Here is a 22,328-nt window from a genome sequence, read left to right on the forward strand (position 1 = left end):
GTGTGATTGTAGAATTGTGTTTGCTAACTGGTGCTAGCCTTCGTGGCAGTGGGCTAGCTGCGCTATGCTGCAAGCTAGCTGTGGAGGATCAGAAGTAGTGGCTCAGGGATTACGGCAGGAATCCGGCGTTGTTGTCGAGAGACAGTCCGATGCTGGTATTGGTGAGTAATATCCAGCTAATATCAGGCTGTGTGTCTGTGCAGAAGGTAAAAGCTGCTTAGCGAGCGGCAAAAAATGGCTAAATTGAGCTTGTAGCTGATTTAGACCAGTTGCGATGGATTGGCAGGGCTCTGTGTCGGCAAAAAAAGGTCCAGTCCAATTGGCAAAAGAGGTATTGTAGGCCCAAGAATTCGCTGGTAGACCTCTTCGGCTAGCCGGCAGAATGGGCAATTAGTTCATTGATCAGTCCTAAAACTTTGCACATGACACTTGCTGCCATCTAGTGTTCAAAATTTAATTGCACCTGGGCCGGATAATACATTATGGCCTTTCTCTTGCATTTCAAAGATGATGGTACAAAAAATTACGGTTGGGTTTTTCTTTGTATTATCTTTTACTAGATCTATTATGTGTTTATATTCCTAACATTCCTTTCACATTTCAACAGACTTCAAAGTGTTTCATTTCATATGATACCAAGAGAATATGCTATCCTAGTTCAGGGCCTGAGCTACAGGCAGTTAGATTTGCGTATGTCATTTTAGGCAAACAAAATTAAAATAGGGTCGGATCCTTAAGTTATCCGCCCCCATTGAGTAAGGTCAGAGAGCGTGTCAGCCTGACAGAAACACCCCTTTTTAACGAACTGTACTAAAATGATGGGTTAACTTCTTTGACGCTAGGGGTCAGATTTTTTTATTTAATTTTTTTAATTTTTTAAAATAACGTTCCCAAGGTAAACAGACTATTTCTCAGGTCCAGATCGTAGAATATGCATATAATTTACAGATTAGGATAGAAAACACTCCAAAATTTCCAAAACTGTCGCAATATTGTCTGTGAGTATAACAAAACCTGAGGAAATCTAACCCGGAAGTGATTTTTTTTTTTTTATATGTGTTTCATTGCCCGTCTTTCTTCCATTTAAAGGGGTATCAACCAGATTCCTTTTCCAATGGCTTCCTCAGGCTGGGACCAGGCTTTAGACATAGTTTCAGGCTTTTATTTTGAAAAATGAGCGAGATTTTTCTAAACTAGTCAGGTGTCCTTTGATTAGTTCCTGCGCGCGAGAGGGGTAGCTCTCCATTTTCTTTCTCTCTTTTATTGAATAGGTTACGGTCCGGTTGAAATATTATAGATTATGTATGTTAAAAACAACCTGAGGATTGATTATAAAAAAACATTTAACATGTTTCTACGAACATTACGGATACTTTTTGGAATTTTTGTCGAACGGAACGAGGCTGTGGTTTTCTGAACATAACGCGCAATCCAAATGGCGTTGTTTTGTTATAAAAGTAATATTTATCGAACAAAAATAACATTTATTGTGTAACTGGAAGTCTCGTGAGTGCAAACATCCGAAGATTATCAAAGGTAAGCGATTAATTTTATTGCTTTTCTGACTTTCGTGACCATGCTAATTTGGGGCTAGCTGTTCTAGCATTGATTGATACACTCACAAAAGCTTGGATTGCTTTCGCTGTAAAGCATATTTTCAAAATCTGACACGATAGGTGGATTAACCTTTTCTCAATCTAGGGGGTGCTGTTTCCACTTTGGAAAATATCGTCTCCAAATTAAACTGCCTCATACTCAATTCTTGCTCGTACAATATGCATATTATTATTACTATTGGATAGATTTTGCTGTAACGGCTGATTTCCTCCTCTTCGTCTGAAGAGGTGTAGCAGGGATCGGACCAAGACGCAGAGTGGTAAGTATCCATGTTTTAATATAATCCACTGAACACAACAAAAAATACAAAATATCAAAGTAACCTAACCGAAACAGTCCCATGTGGCATAAACACAGACACAGGAAACAAACACCCACAAACCAACAGTGAAAACAGGCATCCTAAATATGGTTCCTAATCAGAGACAATGCAAAACACCTGTCTCTGATTGAGAACCATATCAGGCCAATTGACAAACCTAAACATAGAAACACATAACATAGACTGCCGACCCCAACTCACGCCCTGACCATACTAATTAAAGACAAAACAAAGGAAAATAAAGGTCAGAACGTGACAGCAGCTTAGTTTATTCAACATTATGAAAGGATATGTTCAGGCTTCAGGTTTGGCAACAGTGGAGTAGATAACAGAATGGTCCACCTCTAAACTTTCTTCCAGCCTGCAAAAAGCAAATGGAGTTTTTGTATGAGTATATTCAAACATTTCAAATAAACAGACTTCCAGAAATAGGTTATATGGAAAAGGACTGAACTGATAGTGAGTGCACTCTTACCTGGCAGTAGGACTGGGGAGGGGGAACGGGATGCTGGCGTACTGGAGGTTGTCTGTCACATTGGCCTTTATGGCTTTCACTGTGGAGTATACAACATCATCCCCACCATGGGGTCTGGAGAGTTGGGCCCCGTCGATGGAGCTTTGGAACTGCTGGAAGTCAAAGGTAGCGTAATGAGGGTCAGAAGGGTTCTGCAGAGCTGGTGGCTCGACCACAGAGTACAGAGAACTGTCTTGGTGGTGGGTGTGAGAGGGAGGCAGTTGAACGCTGGCATAGAGGGCATTTTCCTGTTCCTCCGTTCTAGTTTCCTGTGTGGCTGGGTCATTACTGGTCCTTCTTCTGGATAAGACTGAGTTTTGATCGTCCTGAAAGATGGAATCAGTCAAAAACAATACAAAATTTGTGATATATTGACATCCTTCATCTATTGGTTAAACAAAATATCTTGTTACTGGGGAAGAATGGAAGCTTGTGCTTTAATGTTGTTCAAAACCCATGAATACTTACTGCGTTCAAACCTTCACATAACACTATTGCGCTGACATGCCGTGTTCCACTCACCTCTTTGTCCACAGCAGTCTTTTGACATAATTTGAACGGGCTTTTCCTCTCAAGGAAAACAAACTTCTTTAGAGGCACACATAGGTACCACAAGGCCATCATACTCTGCATTATGATGTTTCTAGACTTACCACATCCATAGGGACACAAAAAGTATGATCACCATGAAACCTGTGGCCGCGGAACTGATGTAAACTAGCATTTGGACAGTATTTGTACCTGAAAAGACACAGTACATAAAAAAATACATTCAAGCAAAGGGAATTCCCATTTAGAACATAATGATTCAGGAGAACAGGACATTTCCCTCTACACTCACCATGATTGGCACTCTGTATGGTCAGAGACACCACAGTAGACTTGTGAGCCCCTTCTCTGTTCCTGGCCTCACAGAAGTACTGTCCACTGTCAGAGGAGGTTAGAGAGGTCAATCTCAACACCTCTCCTGAACCTGTCTGTGAGGTGTCTGTTCCATCCTTCTTAAACCAGTTGTAGTTCTCCACTGCTGGGTTGGCATGACTGCTGCAGGTCAGGGTCACAGAGCTTCCCTCTACCACTGGACCAGAGGGACTTACTGACACCAAGGTGTTCCTTGGTGCATCTAAAGTAAGGAGAAATATTCAAAAGTTGATATCTGCTTTTGTTTGTTTTGACACCTTAACACTCCATCAGAAATTAGGCAGGAGGGGAATCTCCCTCTTGCTCTTCAGTACAGGTAAAGGAATGTCCCTTTGTCTACAGAAAACTTTTGCCGCCAAAAATAACGTCCAATATTGGAACAATATTTCTACGATAGGAATGTTAAGAATGGTCAGTGTGGGTCTAAAGAATAATCATGTCACATTGTTTATTACTTTGTGATGTCATTAAGAATGGTATAAAGAAAATACTGTAACTTGGAAGTATTGTCGTGTCTCTGACTATGATTAAATTATATGAAATGCTATTATATCAAATCGATGGCCTAACATTTAATCGATTACGTGAACGAATTAAACCATGCCACAATTAAACCATTAATAACCTGGGGCACCATGGAAGCATTCATTTATATAGAGCAGTTATCTCCCGAATCCACTCTCTTAAAGATCTGAAGATCTTTTATATCAATAGCAGTCAATTATTAGTCGTCACCTCGATCGGTCTCATTCTCATTGTCGTAAGTACTTGGTTATTTGCACGAGCCCTAGCTAATAAGTTCAATCAGCAATACACAAATTGGCTTAATTATTTATTTACTAAATACCTAAATAATCACACAGAATTACATATATATACACAGGATAGATCATACATCGATTACTAATCATGTCATGAAAAGCCCAAGTGGACTAACCCGATATGACGGCTGGTTACACAAAAGAAGGGGGTTGGGTTTAAATGAAAGAGCGGGAAGACTGAGGGACAAAGGGATTGGGTCTCTAGCGGACCTTGAGAAGCTATGCTACCGTAAATAAGAATCTTATGCATTCTAATAACCTCCCATTTGGAAAAGGAAAATGCAAGATATATATTTACACTGAGCTGAGCTGCAGGTCGAAGATGGAAGACCGGTTTGCCCAGCAGAGATCGCCATTGTCCTTTGAAGAATCTTTCTGGTCGTAGTATTGTAGAGCGGATATGTTAAAGTACCCTGTCGTTCTTAGGAGATTGTCTGTCCTTTCCTACGGTTACAGCTGCAGCTGATAACTCAACTTCTAGGATGCATGCTTCTTCTTTAGTGAATAATAGTTCAAAGTCCATACCAAGTTACCATAATCAGCTCGTGCTGTATTCTGGCTGGTTTAGTCGAGATTTACCATTCCATCGTCACCTCCACATTGAAATTCGTCTTTATAAACGTTAGGACAGCAGTCCTAACCTTTCTGGAACTAAATGTTTATTTCGTTAGGTTGTAGTTGAAATTAGCCCTTTTAAATGTACGGACATCAGTCCTCACGACATGGAACTGAGGTTGACTTCCTTCAACGGGCTTTTGTACGGTGGGAGAGAAGGGCGTGTTTCATAGGTCTCAACCAATGTCTGTTCACTTGGGTGTGGCCACTGATTGGGCCTACGTTTTACTATGAAACAATTCTCTTTTTTAGGAGGCTAAAATTACATTTAATCTTTTCACAAATAGCTTCATATTTAAACATTTAAATTGCACAACAACTCCATGTGAATCTGATAACTAGAATGTGTAGACTTTCCAAGATACAATTTATGTCGTCCTATCATCAGATATATTGTCCCAGACACCAACTGATCTGACATCATATTCTTAACGTAACAACAGACACTTTAAGAGGACCAGAGGGCGCTGTTTTCACTTTGGGGGAAAATCGTACCCAATTTAAACGGCCTTGTACTCAATTCTTGCTCGTACAATATGCATATTATTATTACTATTGGATAGAAAACACTCTCTAGTTTCTAAAACCGTTTGAATTTTGTCTGTGGGTAAAACACAACTCATTTGGCAGCACACTTTCTGACCAGGAAGTGGGAAGTCTGAAATCGATGCTGTGTTCAAGGGCCTGCCTATAAATGGGCATAATACGTATGACTACACGTGCACGTCATACACCTTCCCCTAGATGTCAAGAGGAAGTGAGAGAAGAAATTAGTTGATTATCTCGGTCTGAGGTGGAATAAACCCTCTTGGAACGACGTGTACGCCATTTTCTGTTTTCTGCAAGGCGCGTGGAGGGACCTGTTATTGCCAACTGGAAAGCTGTCGTTATGGGCGAATACTATCTCCGGCTTTGATTTTATTTGATACATGTCACAATATCATCGTAAAGTATGTTTTTTCAATATAGTTTTATTAGAATATTGAAATTTATTCGGGACGTTAGGCGTGTTGCGTTGTTTGCGTTTGTTCACGAAGCAGAGGTTAGCACCACTTGGCCAGTGTGCTTGCTAATTCAAGAGGGAAAAACGACGTTCTGAATCCAAACAAAGACGGTTCTGGACAAAGGACCCCTTGTACAACATTCTGATGGAAGATCAGCAAAAGTAGGAACCATTTTGTGATGCTATTTCATATATCTGTCGAACTGTGTACTAGTAGCTTTGCGCTCAGGTTTTGGTTATTCCCTTACCATAACTAAGTCTTATGTCGTAATGAAGATATTTTTAGAATTCTAACACTGCGATTGCATTAAGAACTAATGGATCTATCGTTTCCTATACAACATGTATTTTTTTGTAATGTTTATGAATAGCTATTTGGTCAGAATAGGTGAGAGTCTAATAGAAATATCCGCACATTCTGGGAAAAATATGCTACGTTAGCACATTGTATAACCACGGATTTCAGGTCTAAATATGCACATTTTCGAACAAAACATAAATGTATGTATAACCTGATGTTATAGGACTGTCATCTGAGGAAGGTTTATGAAGGTTAGTGAAATTTAATATCTTTTGCTGGTTTATTCGCTAACGCTAACGTGCCTATTGCTATCGCTAACATGCCTTGATGAATGAATGCGGTAGTGTGGTAGGCTATTGTAGTAAGCTAATATAATGCTATATTGTGTTTTCGCTGTAAAACACTTAAAAAAATCGGAAATATTGGCTGGATTCACAAGATGTTTCTCTTTAATTTGCTGTACACCATCGATTTTTCAGAAAAGTTTTATGATGAGTATTTAGGTAATTCACGTTGGTCTCTATAATTACTCTGGCTGCTTCAGTGCTATTTTTGACGGTAGCTGTGATGGTAGCTGAAATGTAAAACTGATTTATACCTCAAAAATGCACATTTTTCGAACAAAACATAGATTTATTGAATAACATGTTATAAGACTGTCATCTGATGAAGTTGTTTCTTGGTTAGTTTGGTTGGTTCTAGGTTAGTTTGGTTGGTTTTGTGCATGCTACCTGTGCTGTGAAAAATGTCTGTGCTTTTTTCTATTTGGAGGTGAGCTAACATAAATATACGTGGTGTTTTCCCTGTAAAACATTTAAAAAATCGGACATGTTGGCTGGATTCACAAGATGTGTATCTTTCATTAGCTGTATTGGACTTGTTAATGTGTGAAAGGTTAAATATTTCTAAAAAATATTTTTTGAATTTCGCGCTCTGCCTTTTCAGTGAAGTGGGAGGAGTTCCGCTAGCGGAACGCCGGGGCTGTAAAGGTTAAAACCTCTTGTCACTATAGGGGTGCTGTTTCAACTTCGACATTTATCGTTCCCAAATTAAACTGCCTCGTACTCAATTCTTGCTCGTACAATATGCATATTATTATTACTATTGGATAGAAACAGTCTCTAGTTTCTAAAACCGTTTGAATTATGGCTGTGGGTGAAACAGAACTCTTTCTGCAGCGAAATTCATGACAGGAACTGCGAAGGTCTGAAAACAAGGCTGTGTTCTCAGATCAGTTTAAAGCTCTGTATGTATCCTATGGGTCGACATGAACTGCACCCGCCTTTCCCTGGATGTCAGTAACCAATGAGAATTGGAATGGAGTTTCTACGCAGATCTCAGACCTTATAAAGCCCCAAGGAACGGCGGGAGCTCTCTTTTGACGTTCGTCATGACGCAAAGCAAGACCTCAGGATGGCATTTTGAAACGCTCAGTTATCGGCCTTAGATATATCCGTCTGTAATTTAATTCGATATAGGTGTTAGAAACATCATAACGAAGTTATTTTAAACCGAGTTATATCAGTTTATGCGAGTATATTGCCATTTTCGGAATTTCCGTAGTATTGCGTTTTGAACATTTGGGCTGCGCCACATAGCTATTGTTAGCTGCTAGTTCCAAAGTTGAAGAGGACGTTTTACAACCGAGCAATGATTCTTTGGACAAAGGACAACTTGCCCAAGATTCTGATGGAAGCTCGTCCAAAAGTAAGAGCTATTTATGATGTTATTCCGTATTTAGTGGAAAAATGAAAAAGGATTTGTCCGCCATTATTGCGGCACTGGTCGGTTGTTAACGCACACTGTATGTCTAGTAACGTTAATTTTTAAAAATCTAACACAGCGGTTGCATTAATAACTAATGCATCTTTCATTTGCGTCCAACCTGTATTTTTTTGTCAAGTTTACGATTATTATCGATTAGATTAGGTGCCTCTCCAAGATGGCGCCGGCCAGAAAGCATGAAATGCTGCTACTGATCACATTGTATAACCACGATTTGTGCTGCTAAATATGCACATTTTCGAACAAAACCTATATGCATTGTGTAATATGATGTTACAGGACTGTCATCTGATGAAGTTTATCAAGGTTAGTCCAATTATATATCTTTTGCTGGATCGTTACGATCGCTAACATTTCTGCTGTAAATGCGGTTGTGTTCTGGCTATTGTGGTAAGCTAATATAATGCTATATTGTGTTTTCGCTGTAAAACACTTAAAAAATCTGACATATTGGCTGGATTCACAAGATGTTGGGCTTTAATTTGCTGTACGCTGTGTATTTTTTCAGAAATGATTATGATGAGTATTAGTATTTTGACGTTGGTCTCTGTAATTATTCTGGCTGCTTCGGCACTATTTCAGATTGCAGCTGCAATGTAGAACTGTGATTTATACCTGAAATATGCACATTTTTCTAAAAAAACATATGCTATACAATAAATATGTTATCAGACTGTCATCTGATGAAGTTGTTTCTTGGTTAGTGGCTATTTATATCTTTATTTGGTCGAATTTGTGATAGCTACTGATGGAGTAAAAAACTGGTGGAGTAAAAAAAGTGGTGTCTTTTGCTAACGTGGTTAGCTAATAGATTTACATATTGTGTCTTCCCTGTAAAACATTTAAAAAATCAAAAATGATGGCTGGATTCACAAGATGTGTATCTTTCATCTGGTGTCTTGGACTTGTGATTTAATGATATTTAGATGCTAGTATTTACTTGTGACGCTATGCTAGGCTATGCTAGTCAGCTTTTTTACTGATGGGGGTGCTCCCGGATCCGGGTTTGGGAGGAATTAGAGGTTAACACCAAGCTAAGCTGTGTTTTGGTATATTTCACTTGTGATTGCATGATTATAAATATTTTAGTAATATTTGGCGCCCTGCAATTCAGCGGTTGTTTAGGAAAATGATCCCGCTAAAGAGATCCGTAGCGCAGAGAGGTTAATGTGATGACTATTATTTATAGAATCAACCTTACTATCTTTAATTGTTACCCGATTAAATTAATAATGTAACAGTTAACTCATTATGAATTTGGGGCACCACGGAATAAGTTGTTTAATAAGTTGTTTACCATATCCTGTTGTAAACTCTAAAAGATATAAGTTATATATCAATAACAGTCACTTAATCAATACCTCATATCAGTCTCATTCTGAACATCGCATACTCCTTGGATCCGTAAGAACCCCCCAGCTTTACTTATAACTCAGCACTACACAAAATGTGTTTAAATATTTATTTACTAGTTCACTAAATAACACAGAATAACATAAACACTTAACACATGAGAAAAAGTCCCTAGCGGACTAACAACAGCATGATTGATTGGTTACCACAAGAGGGAGGGGTAGATAGGGAGAGGAAGAGAAAAAGCGAGCCAAACTTATCGTTGAATAATTTGGAAACTACCCTCAAAGTAATAATTTACTCTGCACAAGAACCATCACCCATTCGGGTAAGAGATCATGAATGTATTTGCACGTAGATGGCTTTGTTCGTCGTCTCTGTTGAAACCAATAAATCCTTCAATGGGGAAGTTGTAGTGTCCTGCTTCCGTGTAAGGCCCTGATTGTCCACCAGAGGTCACAATGGCCTTCTCCTTAATTGTCTTGGTCTTGTGTTCCAATATAACAGATACTTGGTGATTGTCTGAGATGGGATTTTCTTCTTCCCACCTTGTGTCTTTAGTCAAAGTTCTAGGACCACTGAGGTTATCTTCTCATCTAGTGTTGAGAGTTTCCAACCATTGCAATATGTGGACCACTGTCTCATGTCTTCTGGTATGAAGGAAGGTTTCGTTACCAAGGCTTTTTATGCACTCTGATGGCACAATCGCTGACCTCACTCAGGGCGTGACATTCATATCTTAACAAAAATACTATCATTTTAATCATATATTTTATACAACATATGGATGTAAACTTGACAGATAGAATGTCTACACTGTCATGACGTTGCCCTGTTGGGTGAGGTTTATGACCCCCCATAAATACCTTTCTCCCTTTTTTCTCCACTCTACAGGATGGACTCTTGGAAAGCCCTTTGTTAATTAATCATCAATAAGGATCCAACCGGAGAATTTCATTGTCTGAAGAAAGAGCATTGGAACGAGAGCTCTCTCTCTCCCTCGCGCGCAAATCCAGACTGAAATTTCTGACGACCACTCACTAAAACAGCTCCTATGATCCCCTCCTTTATAGTAGAATAATAAGACTAAAATCTAAAGACGGTGACATCTAGTGGAAGCCCTAGGCAGTGTTTATTCAGCCATATCTACAAGGGGTACCATTTGACACTGTTTTGAAAATCGAGTTCTCATTTCCTGTTTTGACCTCTTCTCAGGTTTTTGCCTGCCAAATGAGTTCTGTTATACTTACAGAAATAATTCAAACAGTTTTAGAAACTTCAGAGTGTTTTCCATACAATAGTAATAATAATATGCATGTATTACCTTCTGGGACAGAGTGGGAGGAAATTTTGTTTGGGCACGCAATTTGTTCAAAGTGGAAACACTGCCCCCTATCCCGATGAAGTGTTAAGAGAGTAATAAATGTTTGGGGTCCTGTTACCCTCTTTATTAGCTTCCTATAGAGACATAAAATGTAAGGAATGGAGAGAAGGAGAAGTGTCTTAAGTGGGATATAAATATCTGTATGGGACAAATGTTGGGTTGGCTGATTACAGCTGTACAGAACCTTTGGGAAGAATTCAACTTGGTTAAAGCTTCTCTAGTGTCCGTGGGTTATTTACTCTGAAAAATAAGAACCTAACAATGTGAATCAGAGGTGGTGGGTGGTCACCCAAAGGACGATTCCATACTGACAGTCAAGACCATGTGACTTCCTGCTACATTCCGCAATTTTTGCATACAGTCATTGTGGTCGTAGGACATGCCACCATACCATCAGGATTTAAAGTACAATAACTTCTTAGTTACAAGAGAGCTCTCAATGTTGTTGTCAACAGCTGGTACTGTACATACAGATATCAATATCACTGTCACTATTACTCAGAGAGTCTTTCAGTAAGTTAATGAGAAAATTTGTAAATATTAAAACATTGACAAACTTTCTGAGGAAGTGTAAGAACACTATGAGAGTCTCTCTGAATCATGTGATAATACTGAAATGAGGAAGCAATGGCTCCTATCAGAGTGACTCAGAAATTATGATGACATTCATTTCATTGGAACCTCTGAGGCTTGTGGTCAGACTTGATCTCTGTGAAGATAAGCTGGAAGCTGACCACAACTTCAACAGCTCTCCTATTCTCATAGGTCAAATAGTTACACACTAAATGTACAGTACCAGTCAAAAGTTTGGACACACCTATTCATTCAAGGGTTTTTCTTTATGTTTACTATTTTCTACATTATAGAATAATAGTGAAAACATCAAAACTATGAAATAACACATATGGAATCATGTTAAACATAAACATATATTTTATATTTGAGATTCTTCAAAGTAGCCAGCCTTGATGACAGCTTTGCACACTCTTGGCATTTTCTCAACCAGCTTCATCGAGGTAGTCACCTGGAATGCATTTCAATTAACAGGTGTGCATTGTTAAAAGTTAATTTGGGGAATTTATTTCCTTCTTAATGCGTTTGAGCCAATCAGTTGTGTTGTGACAAGGTAGGGGTGATACAGAAGATAGCCCTATTTGGTAAAAGACCAAGTCCATATTATGGCAAGAACAGCTGAAATAAGCAAAGAGAAACGACAGTCCATCATTACTTTAAGACATGAAGGTCAGTCAATGTGGAACATTTAATGAACTTTGAAAGTTTCTTCAAGTGCAGTCGCAAAAACCATCAAGCGCTAGCTGGCTCTCATGAGGACCGCCACAGGGAAGGACGACCCAGAGTTACCTCTTCTGCAGAGGACAAGTTAATTAGAGTTACCAGCCTCAGAAATTGCAGTCCAAATGAATGCTTCACGGAGGTGAAGTAACAGACACATCTCAACATCAACTGTTAATGAGCGAGCTAGGACAGACGTAGTCAATATAACTATTTGTTCAGCACTTTTTAAATGTACAGCGACAGAATTCAGAACATTGGCAGTATACATATCTCCCTGGCATATTACATAATTTATGCAGCAGCATACAATACATTTTTGGACTTACCTTGTTGTGCAGTGCTCACTTGAACAAGAACATGGCACGGCGGTCCTTCGTGGGCAAATTTTGTCACCAAACTTTGTCATCAAAGTCTGACATTCTCTGGATTTATGGTGCTTTCAAGACAACTGTGTATGTAGTTCTGTCCTTGAGCTGTTCTTGTCTAATCATGTTAATGTATTATGTCATGTTTCAGTTTTTTTGTGGAACCCAGGAAGAGTAGCAGCTGCTTTTGCAACAGCTAATGGAGATCCTAATAAAATACCAAAACTTCCAACTGGGAACTTAACAACAACAAAAAAGTTGAATCATGATGATGTCAGTGATCTTCAGGTCGTAGCTCTAAAAAGAGGCCTGAGTTCCGGATTTACAATTCCGAGTTGGATGAAAGTTCAAAACGTATTTTCCCAGTCGTAGCTCGTTTCCCCCTGAGTTCCGAGTTGTCTTGAACTCACTAAAGTCAGATTTTGCAGTTCCGAGTTAACAGTTGTTTTGAGCGCGGCAAAAAATCATGCTTCATTGACAGCATGGCCAATGTTGAAAGTTATTATTTTAAACTAGGAAAAGAGAGCCTTAATCTTAGACTTGGGACCACACAGCCACTTCATTGAATAGCAGACTAATGATTGCTTTGCAATGCTTGCAGTTAGCCACTGATTCCTTCCAAACCACTCATTGTTGAATTGGTCAATGAGCACTGATACGTTTTATCTATAATTTATCTTCATATGACAAGGATTGAAAAGGATTTGCCAGTAGATTGTTGACTTGAGTGATGATGATGACTGCTTATCTTCTCACGAGTCACCAACCCTGATCCGGGAGCACCCCCCACCACCCCCCCACTGAGTAGCATAGCTAGCATAGCGTCACAAGTAACTTGTAGCATCTAAATATCATTAAATCACAAGTCCAAGACACCAGATGAAAGATACAGGTCTTGTGAATAAAGCCACCATTTCAGATTTTTAAAATGTTTTACAGGGAAGACACAATATGTAAATCTATTAGCTAACCACGTTAGCAAAGGACACGATTTTTTTACTCCCAACAGTTTTTCCTGCGTCAGTAGCTATCACTAATTCGACTAAATAAAAATATATATAGCCACTAACCAAGAAACAACTTCATAAGATGACAGTCTGATAACATATTTATGGTATAGCATAGTTTTTTTTGGGAAAAATGTGCATTTTTCAGGTATAAATCACAGTTCTACATTGCAGCTGCAATCTGAAATAGTGCTGACCCAGCCAGAACAATTACAGAGACCAACGTCATATAACGAATTACTCATCTTAAAACATTTCAGAAAAATACACAGCGTACAGATATTGAAAGCCCAACATCTGGTGAATCCAAACAATATTTCAGATTTATTAAATGTTTTATAACGAAAACAAAATGTAGCGCTAAATTAGCATAGCTATACCAGGCAGATTCGGCTAGGCGCCCACGGCCAGTTCACATGCACAACAGATATGATATAACATCGTAAATTGGGTCTTACTATGGCTGATCTTTCATCAGAATGTTGATCAAAGTGTCCTTTGTCAAGATGAGTCGTTGGTTCCGTTCAGAATTGTTCCTTTCCCACTCCATTTAGCACAGGTACTGGTCGAGTGGCACGGATCTCTCAAACGTAAATAAAATCAGACAACGGAACACCACAAAACTCCCGAAAAAATTCAAATAATCTGATTAAACTATATTGAAAAAACATACATTACGATGATCTGGTCACATGTATCAAACAAACTTCGAGACGGAGATAATAATGGCCGTACAACAGAAGACAATCGCAGCTCCAAGTCGCACGATATAGAGAACCGGAAGTTGTCGGTCACGCCAAAGAATTAGCTCTCATTTCACGTCAGTCCCAGATAAACAAGATATTTTTCCTCTGACGTCCTCTTGTCACCCAGAGGAAGGCCAATGAGGTGTGTTTCGGGTCATAGGGGGCACGACCATATATAGGCAGAGCGTTGAAGCTGGCATAACACATCTTGCTTTTTTCTTCTTGGTCAGGGAAAGTGCTGTCAAATGACTTCTGTATCACTCAGAGACAAAATTGAAACGGTTTTAGAAACTAGAGATTGTTTTCTTTCCAATGGTATTATTTATATGCATATAGTAAGAGCAATAATTGAATAAGAGGCAGTTTAATCTGTAGAGCAAATTATGCTAATGGAAAAATAGCACCCCCTGTATTCTCAAGAAGTTATCTAGCTTGCTCGCTAAGATTTTGAAAGTATAATGTTGACATGATCAGTCCAATCAAAGCTACGGTTGATAGTACGTGATTTAAAGTCATTTTATCTGTGGCCAATGTTTTTTTTTTATTGAATTTTACTGTTATTTTACCAGGTAAGTTGACTGAGAACACATTCTCATTTACAGCAACGACCTGGGGAATAGTTACAGGGGAGAGGAGGGGGATGAATGAGCCAATTGTAAGCTGGAGATGATTAGATGACCGTGATGGTATGAGGGACAGCTTGGGAATTTAGCCAGGACACAGGGGTTAACACCACTACTCTTACAATAAGTGCCATGGGATCTTTAGTGACCACAGAGTCAGGACACCCGTTTAACATCCCATCTGAAAGACGGCACCCTGCACAATGACCTTGAGCCTTCTTGGATGGGCACTTCTAATGTAAATCTATGGCAGCACCCAAGGAGCATGAATTTTCGAGCTCTCCCCTGTAGATTTTGTGGTGACATAGTGTCCCCATGAGTGACAGAACACTGAGCCATTCACTGCCCAACTAGAGAACATTACCAACCCCTATGCTCTGTATTTTCTGCTGCCTGTCCCACCACCACAGAAAGCACAGAGCTAGGCCGAAAAACACCTGCATTTTGGAGCTGCCCAAAAAGAGACCATGTTTGTATGAGGCTTTATTAACTCAATGCGGCTTTATTAACTCGCCACTGGTCAGTTGCTATCGACATATAATCATTGACCACAAGGCATATTTACACAAAATACTTATAATATAAGTATACTTATAATATAAGTATATAATATAATATAACATATAATAAGCACTGTGGTCTTACCTGCCACTAGCAGGGTTACTCCAGGCTGTCCAGGACGCTTCTCCACTGGGTGGTTGGTGATAAAATAAAAGACGTATGTCCCGCTATCAGACCTCCTCAGATCAGAGATCCTCAGGGAGCAGTCAGTTTCTGGTTCCTTCCTTCCCCAGGTACTCCACTCTGCCCTGGGAGGCTGGCTCAGGGAAGATGCCCTGGCTATGGTACACATACCTGGGGGTGATGCAGCGGCTCTGGTCCCGGCACCACATCTCAGACAGCACCCTGTAGGGTTGAGGGTAGCCGTAGGAGCAGAGAAGAACCACAGACGAGACGGCCACGGCATACAGTAGAGCAGAGGGAACACACACAGCCCAGTCACTACAGAGGACACCCACACAGCAGCCTGGGATACAAGGAATTAATGAATATGATTTACAATACAATACTTTGTATGTCTATTCACATACCATACTAAAAGTGTGTTCCGTATGATAATGATGAATATGATGTCAGTCTTACCTTGCAGGATAAGTGAGAGCAGCCTCCTCCAGCCAGTCTGGAAGATGCCCAAAGCCATCTCTGACGCTCCCCCACTCTATTACTCACTGTCCTTCTTTACATTAGCAGCGAAGACCTCGACAGTGTCTGTCTTTCCGTCTGTCACTCACTTCTCTTTTTCCTAACTAGGAACTGGTCAAGTATATTGAGAAACAAAAATAGATGTATAGAAAAGCATTGGCATTATAAGCCTGCAACAAAAAGCCAAGGCACTGTTGCTGGCTTATTATGTCACTGTCCCTAAACAAGCCAGAGCCTGTTTTTGGTTCTGTCTATTGAGACCTTGTTTACAATGAGCATCCATTATATGCAGATTTATGCCTTTACCTCTGACCGTTCTGCCTACAGACCTGTCTAGTTCCAATCTTATCCCAACCCCCTGTTTGCACCTTATTGTTTAGACAATAATGTTGCACGATCCATTAATAATGTTGCAAGGTCCGTTAAGCTCCTGTGGCATGGTTTAAGCCTAGGACTGGCCTACTCATGCCTCAACTTCAATGCACTTTGGTCTATTGCACCTGGAACATTACCTGAACTTAACACATAAATGTAGAACTAGGAAACGGTAAATCAGTTGAAGGGGTTGTTAACAGTTACACTTGATTAACCATGGTCTTTAAAAACAAAAGGGCTTTAAGCCTGTGCTCTGCTCTGCAGGTGCCATTTGTCTGATATCTCATGACGTCACCTGTGCACTACCTTGACCGTTTCTAAAAGGCTATGAGCGCAGAACCGGGAGTTGAACAAGTTGAACTGCTGAGCAGTCTTGTTTTTACAGAAAAAACAACTGTGTAAATACTTTGGTAGCTACACGTTTTATCTATAGGAAATTGTATTTTATTTTCAGTTTTGAACGGAAAACTGTTTTCTTTCGCAGAAGGGGAGAAAGTGGGGAACGTTTTCTTTTCGTACTCTTCGTAGCCATACAACCACTTGTCGAAGAATTGGGAATATCCATGGTGGAGTTTACAGCCTATTCGTACTGCTACCCCGGAGGGAACAGCGAGCCTCGAGAGTAATCGCCGAGATTGTAACTTCATTTTTTTTACGCTTGACTTGACAAGCAATCATACACCTGTTGCAAAAGAGAGGTGAGTGCTCTGAGAATGGTGTGGATTTTGAGTAACCTACTACTCTGTAATTTTAAAGCATCGAGTTGTTTTTGATCATGAACATAGCTATGGAAAAGTAACAGTTACATTCTGTCCAGTGTTCACGTCTAAGGGTGATTGTTATGAGTTTCTCGATATAAAAGTTATGTAGGCCTAATCATTCTATGCTGGATGGTAGGCCTATTGGTAGCTAGCTAGTATGCATACTGGGGAGAAACAGCATATCCTAAATCTGTGGTAAATTACAATATAGCTACCACTCATCAGTAGAGACATGTTTATTACACATTTATTCCATAGAAAAATAACAATTCCCCTTCAGCCTAGTCTATTAGTCAAATCTGCTAAAAACAACTCACTTTGCCCTTTGGTTTATTTAACTTGTTTAACCCACCTCTCTCCAGCCAAAAAGTGTATTAACGTTTATGTTCTGTGCTATCTATTTATACAGGCTGGGAATAAGACTGGGTGGCAAGTTGACCATCACAGGAGCTGTGAAGCAGGGCCACCCTGAACTTCAGCTAACTCTTTTCATTTTCTACTTTTGAGCGAGAAGAAATGACTGAGAAAAAGAACGGTGAGTTGTCCACACACATCCAGACATTGTGCTTGCCACATTTTTCCCTCTATATTTGACATCAGAAGAACTCAGTGTTAAAGATTAATAGAACTGGCCACTGCTTGATGTTTGATGGGGTAAGCTACCTTTTGTGGTGTCGAGTTTGTGATCGAGATTAGGAACCTTTTAAAAAAAATGTTTTTTCTTTGTACAGTCTGTTTTTGACGAAGATCTTGTAAAGAATTTTGGTTTTATTAAAGTACACACACTCTTAGAAAAAAAGGTGCTGTCCCCATAGGAGAACCCTTTGAAGAACACTTTTTTGTTCCAGGTAGAACCCTATGGGTTCTATGTGCCCAGAGGATTCTACATGGAACCCAAAAGTGTTCTACCTGGAACCAAAAAGGGTTCTACCTGGAACCTACATTAAAAGGGTTATCGTATGGGGACAGCCAAAGAACCCTTTAGGAACCCATTTTTCTAAGAGTTCAGTGATACTTTATCCATGCGTCTTTGATTCTGTTTAGAATTGTTTTGAGTATTTACAGTTGAAGTCGGAAGTTTACATACACTTAGGTTGGAGTCATTAAAAATAGTTTTTCAACCATGCCACACATTTCTTGTTAACAAACTATAGTTTTGGCAAGTCGGTTAGTTCATCTACTTTGTTCATGACACAAGTCATTTTTCCAACAATTGTTTACAGACAGATTATTTCACTTATAATTCATTGTATCACAATTCCAGTGGGTCAGAAGTTTACATACACTAAGTTGACTGTGCCTTTAAACAGCTTGGAAAATTCCAGAAAATTATGTCATGGCTTTAGAAGCTTCTGATTGGCTAATTTACATCATTTGAGTCAATTGGAGGTGTACCTGTGGATGTACTTCAAGGCCTACCTTTAAACTCAGTGCCTCTTTGCTTGACATCATGGGAAAATCAAAAGAAAACAGCCAAGACCTCGGCAAAAAAAATATAGACCTCCACAAGTCTGGTTCATCCTTGGGAGCAATTTCCAAACGCTTGAAGGTACCACGTTCATCTGTACAAACAATAGTGTGCAAGTATAAACACCATGAGACCACGCAGCCTGTCACGCCCTGGCCATAGAGAGTTTTTTTTCTCTATTTTGGTTAGGCCAGGGTGTGATTAGGGTGGGCATTCTATGTGGTCTATTTCTTTGTTTTTGGCCGAGTGTGGTTCCCAATCAGAGGCAGCTGTCTATTGTTGTCTCTGATTGGGAATCATAATTAGGCAGCCTTTTTCCCACCTGTGTTTGTGGGTAGTTATTTTCTGTTTAGTGTCTGCACCTGACAGAACTGTTCCGTTTTTTCACTTTGTTATTTTGTTTGAGTGTTTTTGAGTAATAAAGAATCATGAACACTTACAACGCTACGTTTTGGTCCATGCCTTCCGACGAGAGACGTAACACAGCCGTCATACCGCTCAGGAAGGAGACACGTTCTGTCTCCTAGAGATGAACGTACTTTGGTGCGAAAAGTGCAAATTAATCCCAGAAGAACAGCAAAGGACCTTGTGAAGATGCTGGAGGAAACGGGTACAAAAATATCTATATCCACAGTAAAACGAGTCCTATATCGACATAACCTGAAAGGCCGCTCAGCAAGGAAGAAGCCACTGCTCAAAAACCGCCATAAAAAACTAAAATATAACTTTTTGGCCATAATGACCATTGTTGTGTTTGGAGGAAAAAGGGGGAGGCTTGCAAGCCGAAGAACACCATCCCAACCGTGAAGCACAGGGGTGGCAGCATCATGTTGTGGTGGTGCTTTGCTGCAGGAGGGACTGGTGCACTTCACAAAATAGATGGCATCATGAGGCAGGAAAATTATGTGGATATATTGAAGCAACATCTCAAGTCATCAGTCAGGAAGCTAAAGCTTGGTCGCAAATGGGTCTTCCAAAGGGACAATGACCACAAGCATACTTCCAAAGCTTAAGGACAACAAAGTCAAGGTATTGGAGTGGCCATCACAAAGCCCTGACCTCAATCCTATAGAAAATGTGTGGGCAGAACTGAAAAAGCATGTGCGACCAAGGAGGCCTACAAACCTGACTCAGGAGGAATGGGCCGAAATTCACCCAACTTATTGTGGGAAGCTTGTGGAAGGCTACCCAAATCGTTTGACCCAAGATATACAATTTAAAGGCAATGCTACCAAATACTAATTGAGTGTATGTAAATTTCTGACCCACTGGGAATGTGATGAAAGAAATAAAAGCTGAAACAAATCATTCTCTCCACTATTATTCTGACATTTCACATTCTTCATCCTAACTGACCTAAGACGGGGAATTTTTACTAGGATTAAATGTCAGGAATTGTGAAAAACTGAGTTTAAATGTATTTAGCTAAGGTGTATGTAAACTTCCGACTTCAAATATATTGTTATCTATAACACAAGGAACCTCTTTTACTATCTAATTGGGGCGTCTAGAGTTCTTTCTGAACGGAGAACATTATCCTTCACCATTATCACTCATTTAACAATGTTTACTAAATCCATTGGGTTCTTGCATTCACTTCTCAACTGTCTCTTCAGTTGAAGTAGCAGACCATACACCTTATTTTTATTTATTTATTTATTTAACCTTTATTTAACCAGGTAGGCTAGTTGAGAACAAGTTCTCATTTGCAACTGCGACCTGGCCAAGATAAAGCAAAGCAATTCGACACATAGAACAACACAGAGTTACACATGGAATAAACAAAACATCCAGTCAATAATACAGTAGAACAAAGAAAACAAAAAGTCTATATACAGTGAGTGCAAATGAGGTAAGATAAGGGAGTTAAGGCAATAAATAGGACATGGTGGCAAAGTAATTACAATATAGCAATTAAACACTGGAATGGTAGATGTGCAGAAGATGAGTGTACAAGTAGAGATACTGGGGTGTAAAGGAGCAAAAATAAATAAAATAGATAACAGTATGGGGATGAGGAAGTTGGATGGGCTAATTACAGATGGGCTATGTACAGGTGCAGTGATCTGTGAGCTGCTCTGACAGCTGGTGCTTAAAGCTAGTGAGGGAGATATGAGTCTCCAGCTTCAGAGATTTTTGCAGTTCGTTCCAGTCATTGGCAGCAGAGAACTGGAAGGAAAGACGACCAAAGGAGGAATTGGCTTTGGGGGTGACCAGTGAGATATACCTGCTGGAGCGCGTGCTACGAGTGGGTGCTGCTATGGTGACCAGTGAGCTGAGATAAGGCGGAGCTTTACCTAGCAGAGACTTGTAGATAACCTGTAGCCAGTGGGTTTGGCGACGAGTATGAAGCGAGGGCCAGCCAACGAGAGCATACAGTTCACAATGGTGGGTAGTGTATGGGGCTTTGGTGACAAAACGGATGGCACTGTGATAGACTGCATCCAGTTTGTTGAGTAGAGGGTTGGAGGCTATTTTATAGCGGTAGGATGGTTAGTTTTACAAGGGTATGTTTGGCAGCATGAGTGAAGGATGCTTTGTTGCGATATAGGAAGCCGATTCTAGATTTAATTTTGCATTGGAGATGCTTAATGTGAGTCTGGAAGGAGAGTTTACAATCTAACCAGACACCTAGGTATTTGTAGTTGTCCACGTATTCTAAGTCAGAGCCGTCCAGAGTAGTGATGCTGGACGGGCAAGCAGGTGCGGGCAGTGATCGGTTGAATAGCATGCATTTAGTTTTACTTGCGTTTAAAAGCAGTTGGAGGCCACGGAAGGAGAGTTGTATGGCATTGAAGCTCGTCTGGAGGTTAGTTAACACAGTGTCCAAGAGGGGCCAGAAGTATACAGAATGGTGTCATCTGCGTAGAGGTGTATCAGAGAATCACCAGCAGCAAGAGCAACATCATTGATGTATACAGAGAAGAGAGTCGGCCCAAGGATTGAACCCTGTGGCACCCCCATAGTGACTGCCAGAGGTCCGGACAACAGGCCCTCCGATTTGACACACTGAACTCTATCAGAGAAGTAGTTGGTGAACCAGGCGAGGCAATCATTTGAGAAACCAAGGCTGTCAAGTCTGCCAATAAGAATGTGGTGATTGACTGAGTCGAAAGCCTTGGCCAGGTCGATGAATACGGCTGCACAGTAATGTCTCTTATCAATGGCGGTTATGATGTCGTTTAGGACCTTGAGCGTGGCTGAGGTGCACCCATGACCAGCTCTGAAACCAGATTGCATAGCGGAGAAGTTACGGTGGGATTCTAAATGGTCGGTAATCTGTTTGTTAACTTGGCTTTTGAAGACCTTAGAAAGACAGGGTAGGATAGATATAGGTCTGTAGCAGTTTGGGTCTAGAGTGTCACCCCCTTTGAAGAGTGGGATGACCGCGGCAGCTTTCCAATCTTTGGGAATCTCAGACGATACGAAAGAGAGGTTGAACAGGCTAGTAATAGGGGTTGCAACAATTTCGGCAGATCATTTTAGAAAGAGAGGTTCCAGATTGACTAGCCCGGCTGATTTGTAGGGGTCCAGATTTTGCAGCTCTTTCAGATCTGGATTTGGGTGAAGGAGAAATGGTGGGGGCTTTGGCGGGTTGCTTTGGCGGGTTGCTGTGGAGGGTGCCGGGCAGTTGACCGGGGTAGGGGTAGCCAGGTGGAAAGCATGGCCAGCCGTAGAGAAATGCTTATTGAAATTCTCAATTACAGTGGATTTATCGGTGGTGACAGTGTTTCCTAGCCTCAGAGCAGTGGGCAGCTGGGAGGAGGTGCTCTTATTCTCCATGGACATTACAGTGTCCCAGAACTTTTTTGAGTTAATACTACAGGATGCAAATTTCTGTTTGAAAA

General features: G+C 40.3%; 1 protein-coding gene across 1 annotated transcript in view; it reads left to right on the forward strand.

Moving 5' to 3' along the window:
* Positions 1–16,541: 16,541 nt before the first annotated feature.
* LOC111964607 (serine protease hepsin) overlaps positions 16,542–22,328 on the forward strand; it is a 31,938-nt gene continuing 26,151 nt past the window's right edge. The window contains exons 1-2 of the mRNA XM_070443788.1: positions 16,542–16,949; positions 17,422–17,547. Of these exons, the coding sequence (XP_070299889.1) occupies positions 17,529–17,547 (19 nt within the window). The 5' untranslated portion in view covers positions 16,542–16,949; positions 17,422–17,528. The remainder of the gene's footprint in view (positions 16,950–17,421; positions 17,548–22,328) is intronic.

Source organism: Salvelinus sp. IW2-2015, linkage group LG6.1 (genome assembly GCF_002910315.2).
Source record: "Salvelinus sp. IW2-2015 linkage group LG6.1, ASM291031v2, whole genome shotgun sequence".
In the NCBI taxonomy this organism is placed as follows: domain Eukaryota; kingdom Metazoa; phylum Chordata; class Actinopteri; order Salmoniformes; family Salmonidae; genus Salvelinus; species Salvelinus sp. IW2-2015.